The sequence below is a fragment of the Lynx rufus genome, unplaced genomic scaffold (genome assembly GCF_022079265.1).
Source record: "Lynx rufus isolate CCGP_SWC_20201006 ecotype Redwood Valley unplaced genomic scaffold, mLynRuf1.p SCAF_37, whole genome shotgun sequence".
In the NCBI taxonomy this organism is placed as follows: Eukaryota; Metazoa; Chordata; class Mammalia; order Carnivora; family Felidae; genus Lynx; species Lynx rufus.
In genome coordinates, this window is record NW_025814853.1 from 67,287 (window position 1) to 80,165 (window position 12,879).

The 12,879-nt window shown below is 59.8% G+C and overlaps 2 protein-coding genes across 5 annotated transcripts in view; one reads left to right on the forward strand and one right to left on the reverse strand.

Annotated features, from left to right (window-relative positions):
- Positions 1-11,223, forward strand: part of PGS1 (phosphatidylglycerophosphate synthase 1) — a 35,116-nt gene extending 23,893 nt beyond the window's left edge. Inside the window, exons 8-10 of one of the 4 annotated variants that reach the window (XM_047093943.1) lie at positions 1,824-1,972; positions 6,996-7,135; positions 11,135-11,223. In XM_047093943.1, the coding sequence (XP_046949899.1) occupies positions 1,824-1,972; positions 6,996-7,115 (269 nt within the window). In that variant the 3' untranslated portion in view covers positions 7,116-7,135; positions 11,135-11,223. Of the gene's footprint in view, positions 1-1,823; positions 1,973-6,995; positions 7,136-11,134 lie in introns of those variants that run through there. The other 3 variants (XM_047093944.1, XM_047093945.1, XM_047093946.1) reach the window with 3 other exon arrangements.
- Positions 10,730-12,879, reverse strand: part of DNAH17 (dynein axonemal heavy chain 17) — a 98,549-nt gene continuing 96,399 nt past the window's right edge. The window contains 4 exon segments of the mRNA XM_047093942.1: positions 10,730-11,227; positions 12,199-12,256; positions 12,258-12,364; positions 12,367-12,424. Coding sequence (XP_046949898.1) covers positions 10,980-11,227; positions 12,199-12,256; positions 12,258-12,364; positions 12,367-12,424 — 471 coding nt within the window. The 3' untranslated portion in view covers positions 10,730-10,979.

Here is a 12,879-nt window from a genome sequence, read left to right on the forward strand (position 1 = left end):
GGGTCGGGCCTCCCTACCGCTCGCTGGCCCTGTCCCATCAGAGTGGGCTTGGGAGAGCCAGCTGGATGGGCGGCACTCAGCAGCCCCGGTTGCCTTTCAGTCTTTCTGAGCCCGTCACAAGAGTTGGAACAGCGATGGCAGGCGGCCTTTCCTCTGTCCCTGGCCCTGTCCCCCCCAGCTCCAGGCTGCGTGGAGAGGAGGGGCAGGAGAGGCGGAGCCTGGCGTAGGCAGAGAGCCAGAAGTGCAGCGGCCGAGGCGCAGCCATTCCAGTGGACCTCGCTGGGCATCTGGCCCACCCCGTGGTCTCTTGACACGAGATAAGGGGAGCCGAGTGGTTGCCTGTGCGGCAGTGGCCCCTTGGGACGGTGCAGTTGCCTGAGCGACACAGGCAGGCGAGCAGCTTTGATGTGGCCCCTGTGTGGGGGGGGGGCGGGGGGGAGGGTCGAGCACATTACAGGAACAGGCAGCAGAGCACCGTCATCTCTTACCCAAGATATTCTTGGAAATGCTCTTGCTCTGAGTGAGAATTAGGAAACGGCCTTCTATTTTAGGCTCCTTGGCGTGTAGTACGTCGTTGATTCGCTCACGATGGTCATGCGCGCCCGAGGGCCCTTTGAAAGGGCCGTGTTGGCAGAGGAGGGACCAGCGGCGGTGGGAGGGTGCGAGGAGGCTGGCCCTGAGCAGGGGAACCCTGCGGGGGAGCCGCGGCCAGCTTGGGCACCGGATGTCGGGCTGGGTTTTCTGGGCTGAGCGTCCTGGGTGTAACGTGCAGGAAAAGACGGGGGCCAGACCCAGGTCTGGGGTCGCGTAGGAGGAAGGAAGTCTAGGGCAGTAGATGTCCCGGGGAGGTCAGGTTTGGGACAGTCTTTTCAGAAGTAGTTGTGATGGGCACTGGGCCGTCCAGGCAGGCCTTGGGACTCGGGATTGGAGGACACAGTGGAAGACCTGCCTGTTGTCTGACGAGGCAGGACCCTGTACCCCCCATCGCCTCATCCTGTGCCCGGCCTTTTCTCTGGCTGTGCCGTCGGCTGGCTCATCTCCTGGCAAGACAGGGGGAACAGTGTTCTCTGGGGTGGGACGGAAGCTTACGGCGCCTCTTGGGTTCTCTCCTCCGCTGGCCTCTCGTGGGCTTTGCCTGTCTGGTTGGATGTCCCCGGGTCCCCAGCAGGCACTCACTTCTGGTGTCCCTTTGGGCGTGGTGTGTCGGCAGCCTGCGTCGGAGAATCGCGTGTCCCTAGGTGGGAACGGGTGCAGAACCGAGTAACCTGTGCTTACCAAGAGCCTCTGTCACACCCGTGGGACAGCCCCGTGCCTGCGGGCTTGGGTGGACGAACCCGCCGTTCCCTCGTCCACCTTCTTAGCACAGGGGGGGTGTCTTTCCCGAGAAGCAGGTACGGACTGGACTCTGGTGCACTTGCTTCGTCCCCTCAGTGCTCGTGGCGGGACCGTGGAGCCTTTGGCCGGGGTGGGTTCCGCGTCTCCGTGGCCAAGATGTGGCTGAGGCAGTTCGGAGGGGGGCCTAGGGGCCCTGAGGTCTCCGGGAGGGGCTGCCGCACGGGGCCGTGAGAGCGGAACCTGAGCAGCGGCCTCTGGGGTTCCCTGGAGAGCCCACTTCTCGCCGTGCTTGGGCAAGAGAGGAGGAGGCGGCCTCCTGGGAATGCCGGGGGTCCGTGCCCTCCTGACAGCGCCCGGGCGGAGAGCACGTCCTGCCCGACCGCTCCTTCCCGGCAGGGCTGCTTTTCCCTTAGGTTGAACGAAGCGAAGCATGGAGAGGCTCTCAGCAGATGCTCATTTCCTGTCTGCACGTTTCCTTTTCCCTGCAGGCCTCTGGCTGTACCTGGCAGGGAGCAGCCTGCCCTGCCTCACGTTGATTGGCTCTCCTAATTTTGGGTACAGGTCAGTTCACCGGGACCTGGAGGCCCAGATCGCCATAGTGACGGAGAGCCGGGCCCTGCAGCAGCAGCTTCACCAGGTTGGTTGGGACGAGTGGGATTTCCTGGGGTGAGGGGTGGGTAGCTGGGTGCTCGGCCCTGCTCACCTCACCGGGTCCCCCGAGAGCCGTCTCCGCCATCGCCTCCCGCGCGAGAAAGAAGCGAGTCCTCCCAGTCTGCTGGTGGCGGTCCCGAGAGAAACCTGCTGCGGGGCCGCCCTGAGATGTGGCCGCTCCCCAGAGGGGCCCCTACCCCACAGCCCCGGGGGGGATCCTTTCAGTGCGGGAGGAGAGCATTGTTTTCTCACTGGGACGTGGACGCAGATTAGGAATCCGTTGTGGTCCCCGGCCTCTCGTAAGAACGCACGTCCGTGTGAAGGGCCACCAGGGGGAGGAGCCAGGCTCACTCGGGGCCTCTGGTGAACAGCCTCAGCGGGAAGGCTTGCCACGCAGGCAGGAAGGGTACTCCGGGAGCCAGTGTCTCTGCCAGGGGACGCAGAGAAGAGGCAGACCTCGTAAGGAGCCCTGAGTGCCAGTGCAGAGGGGCTTCGTGGCGAACTGAGTCATTGCCAGGGCTTGGACAGTCCTGCTCCTAGGTTCATATGCCCTAGCGTCCCTGTGCACCGATCACCTGGGTTCCATCTCACTCCCCGGTGGTTTCCTTTGGTAGTGCTCTGGCTTGGGATTGAAGGCGCAGGAGGTGATGGGGAGGGTCTGGAAGTGTGCCAGCCAGCAGCCGGGTTCCCTCGTGGTGTGTTTGCAGAGTCTGGAGGTGGGCGATGTGTGGGACCCAGCAGAAACCCTTGGCTGCCTCAGCTCCCTCCCCCTCGTAGGGGGATGGCGATTGGCCGAACAGGCCCCCTTTTCCTCGGGGACTTTCGGCGTCTTGGCACCATTGTGCTATTTTCCTCGTGCTCGCAGCTGGGACAGGGCTTCTGTTCCTCTGTCCGAGACGAGAGGCCGGCGTTGTCCTGAGCATGGGGGGTGGGGCGTGCTCTGGTGGTTCGGCACGGGGTATGCTGGCCATCGGGAACAGGTGGCCCATCGAGGATCCTCCTGCTTCCCTTGGAAGACCCACTTGGAAGTGGGGAGAGCAGCCCTTTGTCCTGAGCTGGGGTTGGAGACCCTGGGCCCCGTGCTGCCGGCCGGCTCGGGCCCGAAGCAGCAGTGGGGAGAACCTGGTTTCCTCACCGGGGCAGGTCGCAGGGTGGTTCCCAAAGAGTCAGCAGCTGTCTTGGCCCTCCTTCGGTGGTGTAATATTTCATTTTACATTCAGAGGAAAACAGAAGGTTCCTGAGCATTCCGTGGTGCTCTCGTGGGACTCTGTGCCTGCCTGTGGCAGTGCTGCTGGACTTCGGAGAGCGCCAGCGCTGTGCCTGTGCGGGAGACCAGGGCGGTGCTGTGGGCTCGTGAATTTGTGACCTTTACAGCAAAGCCTTTCCATGGAAGGTGCCAGCTTCCCTCCTGAGTCATAGGAATACAGATAACGCTGCTGTAGGCCAGACCTCAGAAGCTTCGGCTATTGACTTTGTTAAGCTTTTATTCTCCAGTGTTTGGGAATTAGTGTTGCGAAACGGTTGGAGCCTTTGTTGCTGGACAAGGAAACGGTAACTGCCTTGTTCCCTGGGACCTGCCTTCTGCCATCTGGGAATCCTGTCAGCGGCCAGTGGGGCCTTGGTGCCGGGAAGGCCTTCGCGACCAGGGGCGAGAGGAAGTGGCGGTGGCTGTGTTCTGGGTGGCCGGTGCGGAATCCGATCTGCTCAGCAGGTTTCTTGCTACCGTGAGGCTTCCAGAAAATGAGGAAGCCTCAGAGCTGAAGCTCCAGTCGGGGCCACTGGTGTGAGAGGGGCAGGGCTGCGCCCCAGCGGGGTCTGCTGGACTTGCGTGAACTTCCGCCCTAGGTCAGCACAGAGTTGTGGGTGTGAACTTGGCCTCGGGCCGGGACAAGTTCTCCACAATCTGGGTTGGGGTCCTGGTACTGGCCGCTCCCCCGCTCCCCCCCCCCCCCCCCCGCCCAAGGAAGGGGATTGAACCCACATCCTGGATCTTGAGAGAAGCAGGGTGGGTTGTGGTCAGCAGCTCTTTCCCTAAATGACATATTTGGGATATTTTCCTTTTCTTCCCAAACCTGAATCCCAGGGGCTTTGGGTTGTGGGAGGGTTGTTGCAGCTCTTAGCTCTTCCCTTCCTCAGGGGTACATTGATTTCTGTGGCTTTGGAGTGCAGAGACTCATTTCTAGGCAGTTCCACCTGTATGCCTGCATGCTGGGACTTTGCCCTCCCCCCACCCTGCCAGGTGGCCCGTATAGTGCCTGATCCTGGGGCTGCCCAGCCATACAGTGGCCCCACAGCCCAGAAAGTCCCTAAAACCCCGGCTGCCCATGTCCGTGCTCTCCTTGGGATACTGGGAAGGGTCCTATTTGTAGCACGCTGGGCCTTGGGAATAGAGAGGTATTTTTATCAGAATCCGAAGTCCCTCCCTTGACTTAGTACGCACGATAAAAACTGAAAGCTTCCTGGTTTTGTTCAGAGAACACGGTTTGCCACTTGTGATCCAAGAAAGACTCCCTTGAACAGCATTGTGACCTTGATCAGCTGACTTCCTTCTCCAGCCCCGTTGTGGGGTCTATGAGGGAACTTAAGTGTTTCTGGTAATCTATTTGAACTCTTGGCTGAGTGTCCATCTGAACACATAAAGCTGGGTCTGTGGAGACATCTGCACACCGGCAGGCACGTCCAGCTGGAGACTGGGGCCCTCGCTGCTGCCGTTAGGAGGCCTGAGGGTGAGAGCTGTCGTGCCGCCCGTGCCCTGCTCCGTGTGGCAAAGGCCGTGAGCCTGAAAACCATGCAGGAGAAATGCGGTTGGGGCCCCGGGTCTGCCCAGCCCTCCACGTGGACACTTCCCAGAGCTTCCTCGTGTTCTGGAGGGTGAGGTGTCCTCTGCCCTGCTCTCGCTGGGGCGTCGCTGCCCCCAGGAAGGGAGTGTGAGCTCCCTGGCGCCATGGGCCGTGCCCTCCCCGAGCTCCCTTTGGTGCCCCCTGCTGCTACAGTGGGTGGGGCCTTCGAGGCCGTTTGGTCCAGTCCTTATGATGTTGCGGGGATAGTCGGTCCTTATGATGAAGTTGGTGTCTTCTAGACGGAGTGATGCAAGGTCCAGAGAGGGATCGCTGTCTCAGCCCTGAGTGGTGGAAGCAGTCAGGGTCACTTTCCTGCTGCTTCTTCAAATAACTTATTAATGGGAACACGGGACTTGGAGGGTGTATTGTTTTTTTTTTTTTTTTTTTTTTTTAAAAAAGCTTCCTCTCAAAGATTCTAAGCACAGCTTAAGAGAAGGCTTCTTTGTTTTTTAATTTGTTTTTATTTTTTTTTTAAAATTTATTTTTAACGTTTATTCATTTTTTGAGACAGAGAGAGACAGAGCATGAACGGGGGAGGGGCAGAGAGAGAGGGAGACACAGAATCGGAAGTAGGTTCCAGGCTCTGAGCCATCAGCCCAGAGCCCGACGCGGGGCTCGAACTCGTGGACCGCGAGATCGTGACCTGAGCTGAAGTTGGATGCTTAACCGACTGAGCCACCCAGGCGCCCCATTTTGTTTTTAAATTTTTTTTTTTTTTCAACGTTTATTTATTTTTGGGACAGAGAGAGACAGAGCATGAACGGGGGAGGGGCAGAGAGAGAGGGAGACACAGAATCAGAAACAGGCTCCAGGCTCTGATCCATCAGCCCAGAGCCCGACGCGGGGCTCGAACTCACGGACCGCGAGATCGTGACCTGGCTGAAGTCGGACGCTTAACCGACTGCGCCACCCAGGCGCCCCTGTTTTTAAATATAAACATTCATCGTGGACATGAAGAAAACTTAGAAGACACCTCCTCCTCCATTCATGGAAGTCATTCTGAGGATTCCCTCTCATTTTTTGTGCCTGTGAGAGGCATAGCTTGTTTCTTGTTAACGACATTAGGATTATATTCTCTGTGTCGTTCTTCTAGAACACGATTATATCGTGGTGAATGCTGGTTTGTCTTGGGGGTTTATTATATTTGACTAGTTGGTGTTGGACATTTAGGTGGTTTCCAGTTTTTCCCCTCTTCATAAATGTTGCTGTGACAGATAATCAGCATACAAAAATCTTGAGTGCATAGTTATTTTCTTGGGATAAATTCTTTTTTTACAAAAAAACGTTTATTTTGAGAGAGAGACAGAGCGAGTGCGCGAGGCACAGAGAGAGAGGGAGGGAGAGAGTCCCAAGCAGGCCCCACACCGTCCTCGCAGAGCCCGATGTAGGGCGCAGTCTCACGAACTGTGAGATCGTGACCTGAGCTGAAATCAAGAGTGGGACACTTCATTGATCAAGCCACTCAGGGGCCCCTTTCTTGGGATAAATTCTTGCAAGCAGAGCTTCCTAAGGCTTTCATACCTGTTGCTCTCTAGAAAGCAGGCGTGACCCGTTTCCAGCAGCAGTGCACGAGATCGCCTGTTTCCTCGACCTCTTGTCGGCACAGGGTCACGATATCACAAAGCCACTTTTTGCTGACTTGAGAAAAGAAAAACCGTCCCATTTAAAACTCGTGTCTTTGAGGGGCGCCTGGGTGGCTCAGCGTCCGACTTCGGCTCAGGTCACGATCTCGCGGTTGATGAGTTCGAGCCCCGCATCGGGCTCTGTGCTGACCGCTCGGAGCCTGGAGCCCGCTTCGGATTCTGTGTCTCCCCCGCCCCTCCCCCGCTCAACGCTCTGTTTCTCTCTGTCTCAAACATAAATATAAACGTTAAAAAAAATTAAAAAGTCCTAAAAAGTTAAAATTAAAAATCGTGCCTGTGAGTTGCTCTACCTCGTTTAGTGGGGTCACTTGTAAGTATTTTTCCTACCGGCTGTACTTCCCTCCGTGTCGCCTGTTCCATACACCTGTGCGTTCCGAAAGCATCCAAGCCGGGGCTCCCGAGCTTGTTTGCCAGGGAAGGGGTGGCGCACGGGCCAGCGTCCCCCTCCCGCCCCCGGAGGGCTCCCCATGTCGCGTCGTCTGCCCGGCGCCGCGGGAGGCCCTGATGGTTTGTTCCTCTTCCTCAGGAGCAGGAGCAGCTCTACCTGTGCTCAGGCGTGGTATCGTCTGCCACCTTCGAGCAGCCGAGTCGGCAGGTGAAGCTGTGGGTAAAGATGGTGACCCCGCTGATCAAGAACTTCTTCTGAGGACGGACAGGTGCTGCCCGGTGAGGCCACGGGGTTGGGGGGGGGGGGGGCTGGTGGCTTCCGCCTCGGGCTGGGTGGGGGGTTCCCAGGTCCCCTCGCGGGGGGCCCGAGGGCTCCGTCTCTCGGGTCACCATGGTCATCATCCAGGTTTTCGAGGCCTGGATGTAGGTGAGGCGGCCTGGGCGGCACGGAGCGGGGCCGGGGCGACGGCAGCGGGAGGGGCGCTCGGAGACCGGACACGCTCTGCCCACTCAGGAGGAGCCTGCCACTAGGGATCTAGGGACGGAGGCTGCCGCTTGGCGCCCGGAGCCCTGGGCTGTGTCCTCAGGCGGCCGCGAGCGGGGCTGCGGGGAGGCCAGGCGGGGGGCCTGGCGGGTGCGGCTGCCGGTAGAGGGGGGGGCCTCTCCCGAGTGAGCCTGCCCTCGCCCCCAGACGCCCCGGATGGGACCGGCCCCAGGTGTGGGGGTGCAGGGAAGGGGGAGTGGGGCTCGGGCGGCAGCGGCTCCCTTGGGTGCTGGAGCCACATTTCTGCCATTAAGACCACATCTCATTTAACGTCATCATTCAGTTTTTCCTCTATCTTAATTACTTTTGATTTTATTCACATAATACACAAATTTAGAAAGTATGGCTAGAAAACTGACAGACTGCAGCTGTTTCCTGCCCTCTTGCGCTCCCCTCCCCCTCCCCCGCAGCCACTTTTAACTCTTTTATCGGGTTTTGGTTTTTGATATTTACGTACGGGCCCATGTTCCTAAAGAATGTGTGTACATTGCCATTCCCTTCCCCCTAGATATTGTGTCTCAGGGTGGCACCTGAGACATTAGCTGGAATCCCTTAGTGTCATCAGATACCCTGAAGGTGTTCACAATTGCAATTGTCTTAGAAGTATTTTTATTTCATTAAATTTTTTCCATGTGTTTGAAGTTCCGGTTAAGGTCCACACTTGTGCGGTGACCGTCAGCCAAGCCTCCTTTCATCTGTGGGTTCCCCTCAGGTTTTTCTCTTTGCAAATGAATGAACCCCCTTTTTATTGGATCTGCTCTAAACACCTCACAGCGGGGCATCTTTGAAACTCACGTCCTGTTGCGTAGATTTGTCAAAGGCCAAGGTCCCGCCCCCGCCCCCACTTGTCTTCAGGAGCAGATTGCAAAACCTTGCTGCCCAATCTCTTCATCTCCAGGTGCTTGAACCTTTTGCACAGAGAGGCCTTCCTGAGAGAAGGCCTTTCAGCCCCAGGGTCTGGCGGCCCATCCTTTGTGGGGGGACAGATTGCTTTCCACCGCTGCGTGTTGCCCCAGAAGCACCTTTATGTGTCTCCTTTGCTGGGGCTGGCGGTCACCTTCGTGGGTTCTGGAAGGCCGGCCTCATCTACACTCTGGCTGTGTGCACGGGGCGCTCTGGCGCCTCGTCTTAGACCGAGAGCATCTGCAGCCCTTCCCCCCTCCCCTCCCCTCCCCTCTCCCTCTCCCCCTCCCCCTCCCCAGGGCCGGCAGACGTGCAGGCTTCAGTGGGTGGGAGTCGTGTTTGGGAATCGGGTCGGGGCCGTGGCTCTGCTGCTTTGGGGCAGTGGCACATCAGTTAACACTGTTTGCCTTCATACTAGTTATTAAATTGTCCTGTGGGACAATTAGACTAGAGAAGCCAAAAGAATGTGCCAGGGCGCTGGGTTTCTGTTTGGAGAGAGGCTTTCGGTAAACAGCGTTCACATTCCTGCAGATTCTGTGGGACCAGAGTAAACATTGTGCCACAGCCTGGCTTGAGCAATCGAGCCTGTGCCCTCCACACTCAGCTGCTCCCTTTGTCTCTGTTAATTCCCTCAAGACGGCTCTGGGCCCCCCCCCCAGCCCTGCACTCTCCGCCAGCCCCTCCGGTCCCCTAGGAGGTGGGGGCTTGGTGCAGAGGGGGGTGCTGCAGGCTGGCACCTTCAGACGCAGGGCGGGCTTCTAGCCCACTCCCTGTCCCCCCCCCCCCCCCCCCCCCCCCCGGCACCAGATTGCAACCCAAAGGTGAATCATCTCTTGGAAAGTTGGGAGATAATTTTGTTGGCTACCCACAATACGTGTGGAATAAATTGCTGTTTTATTTCAGGCTCTAAAGGCAAATTGGAAAGCCTTCCCATTTGGGGATTATTACCAGGGATTAAAAATGAGTTGCCTGGTGGCCACTAGTTTTCTCTCTAGTCTGAGAAGTGGCCAGCTTTCTGGCCCTCCGGCGCCCCCTCTGGTTCCCTGGCCCTCTGTCTCCGACAGGAAGGGCAGCAGCGACCCCTCCTGGCCAGCAGAGTGGCTGCCTGGCAGCCTGGTCCGGTGGCCCAGAGTCCTGCCTGCCTTGAGGGGCGGCCCCAAAGGGGTTGGACCCTCAGTCCCCGCGGGAGGATTTGATGGGCAATTTTCCCTCTTCTGTGAGCTCCCGGGCCCCAGGGCCGTTGTGAATTGTCCTCTGAGTTAGGTCTTCTGGGGGTCTCCGCTCCTGTGGCTCTGGTGAGAATGCTTGGAAAAAAGTTTTCACGAAACTTCAGGATCAGATGGAACCTGGCCTGAAGCCAGATACTCCCAGAGGGCTCCCTTTGCTCCGCATTTGAGCCTGAGCGCTGGCCTGTGGGCTTCCCCGGAGACCATCTTCTCTGGGGTCTGCGGGCCCGGCTGGCTGTCTTCCCCGTGGCCCCGGTTTTCTGGCTCGTCACTCCGTCCTGTCTGTGCCGCTACCCCAGCCAGCCCCAAAGGGCAGCCCGCTCACATAGCTGGAACAGCCACGGAAAGTCCGGGCCTGTGGTGTCAGTTGGGTCGTTCCAGCCCGGCCACCCCCGCCGTGTGCAGTAGGCTGTGTGCCTGGGGGGACGGTTCTTAGTCCTGTCTCCCCGGACAAGTTCAAAGGCCTGAAACACAAACAGGCTGAGGGCTTGTCCGAAGGGACGGGGATATCGGCCTTCCCGCGTCCGCTGCCGTGAGCGTCCCCTGGATCGCGGTTCACCGCGGGGAGGCCTCACTTGTCTGGAAGCCAGGATTCCCCGGCCCCGGCTCGCAGTTAGGCGGTGGAGGCCGAATCCCCCCCCGGGGAGGAGGGGACCCCAGGGCAGGAGGAAAGGAAGGTGCCGAGTCCGCTAAGAAGGGACCCATGGACTCCGCTATTGTGAAAATGACACGTGAGTGACCTCCGAGGACACACATGTTTAAGGGGGGGCCCGGCGTCCATGTTTGGTATGTTCTGTTCCCACGGTTTAGAAAGCGGGCAGGTGCAGCTCCGCCTGAGGGAGAAGCGGCCTCTGGAGTGGCAGGTCTCCAAACTCCGGCGACGGGAGGGGCTTTGTCATAACCCAGAGAGGTCCCGTGTCTCCGGGAGAAGGGGACTGTGTGGAGGTGGCAGCTCCTGGGAGGGAACACCCTGTCCCCTCACTGGTGGGTGGTGTGCGTATAGCCTCAGGCCAGAGGGTGTGACCGCCGCACCCAAAGCCTGTGTACCACTTGTGGGAGAAGACAAACCCGACGGCCCTCCGGCCCTCCGGCAGGTCGGGATCTGGGGGTTGGGGCCTCACCCCCAAGCCCGTGCCAGGCCCCTGGTGGCTGCCCCGTGCTGAGCTGCAGGCCGGCCCCCGTGAATCAGACAAGCACAGCTAAGTGACTTTGCTGTTTTAATCCAGACCGTGCCCCACTCTTCCACGCTGCCCCCTCCCTCTGGCGAGGCCACGTTTCCGTGGTTCTAAAGTGCCTGGGTTAGTTAGAACAAAAAGCAACCTGCAGTCTCTATAAAAATCAGTGGCCGTTGCAAGATTGAGCTTCTGTTGTCCGTTTGAAGTCGGGGTTCGGATCTGGCCCTGGGGAAGCGGGGGGCCTGCTGCAGGCCCCAGGCAGCCAGCCAGCCAGGCTAGACCTGTAAGAGCAGGGCCACGGCCGCCAGGATCCACTTGGCCGCCTTCTCTTTGGTTTTGAGGTTAAAGGTCCACACGTAGGTGGGGCCGCGGATGCGTGTTTTGTACACGGGACACTCATACACGTTCTTGGTCTCCATGCGGTCCACAGGAATGGCCTTGATGAAGACGACGGGCATGGCTGGCGTCAGCTCCTTCAGCCTTGCTTCGGCGATGACTCCGGTCTGGGTGTCCCAGCGAGCTCCTGCAGGACAGCGCGGCGAGGTCAGGGGGGCCCGTGGGGTCGTGCCCGGGCGCCGTGTGGCGTGCTGGCCGTGAGCCACGCCGGGGGCCGGCGGGGTGCCGGGGCTGGACTGGCACGGGGGTGGCTGGAAGCGGAGCCGTGAGCGGAGGCCCGGGATGGGATGCGGTACACGCGGTGCCCCCCGGGACCCCGCCACGTGCCTCTGAGGGACAGCTCAGCCTAAAGCTCTCGGGGCCACCCGTTTACGTTTGTGGTGTTTCCAGAACCTACCCGTCAGCCTTCTTAATTTCGGTGGCAGGAAATCGTACCTCCAGCTGAATGTTACGGGAGATTAACGTTCCCCGATGCCCTTCATATGTAGCGTCTAGCCTATGTGTGCACGCACAGTGCACGTGATTACATGTATGTGCGCACGGAACTTTCATTTGCCTTTAACCAGACTGCTCTGTTTCTACTCACCCTGTTAATGGTGTTTGTATTTCCTGTCTGTAATTCCAAAATAAACACGTAGAGTGACTCTTGCTGTGCTCGTCTCTGATATGGGGACCGGGGAGCCCCGAGCCCTTGCTGGCCAAGCCCTGCACCCCCTAGGTGAGGGGGCGACGTGAGTCGCTGCGTGGCCCGGAGGTCTGTGGTGCGGTAGCTGCCACTCAGCTCCACGGGTCTGAGGGACGGGGCTGCCCGGTGGCCTCAGCGGGTGCAGGACGGGATGGCTGGCGCCCCCGGACATCCGGCTGCCCCGGGGCTGCCTGCTTCTCGCTGTCCTGCGAGGGCCACGCCCCACACTGCCTTGAAACAGGTGCTCACGCCACTTTTGGCAAAGCCAAACCAGGCTGGCCGGGCTCTAGACTGTTGTCTGAGCGTGCCATCTCAGCCGTGCCACCAACCCTGGCCGGCGCCGGGCCTCAGGCCCACCTGCCCCTCCAGCCACTGCCTCTCCTCCAGCCCAGCAGGAGCGGCACCCCCATTACCTTCCATGAAGAGCCCGTACACGTAAGCGCCCTCTCGGGGCGGGGCCGTCATGTCCTCCCCGGTTCTTCTTGGTCACTTCCACGGACAGACACATCTTGTCCAGGGGCCACTCGTTCTTCCTGGCCATGGACTGCATGATGGCCGTGAGGAAGGACTGTGGGTTGAGAAGCCAGCCAGCCACACGGTGGTGGGCAGGGCGAAGTCCGTCGTCCAGGCCTCGAGCTCCTGGTGGAAGTATGCCATCGGGGTGACGCCCCGACCTTCCCGAGCCACGCAGATGGGTCAGCGAGGCCCAGCCTCCTACCTGTGCCACAGCGGTACCCGCCGACTCCAGTTAAAATGTAACGGGAAGAGGGGCATGGCGGGGGGGGGGGGGGCTCAACCTTTGAGGACAACTTGGGGGCCCGAAGGAGGCTTTGATGAGCCGCTCCCCGACGGGTTCCCCCCCTGGGTCTTTGGGCTGTGGCGGAGAGGGCTGTGTCGGTCTATGGAAGCTGCCCCCGCCTCGGACCCACTGTTTCCTCCCTGCTGCAGGAAGCGCCTGCACTGTCAGGCGTCTGTGTGGTGTGGGCCGCGCCCTTCCAGCCCTGCTGTGACACGGGCCAGGCCGGCGGGGGCCTCTGGCGGGGCCCACGGCCACCCCTTCCCACCCCTCTCATCAGCCACAGTCCCGGAGGCCT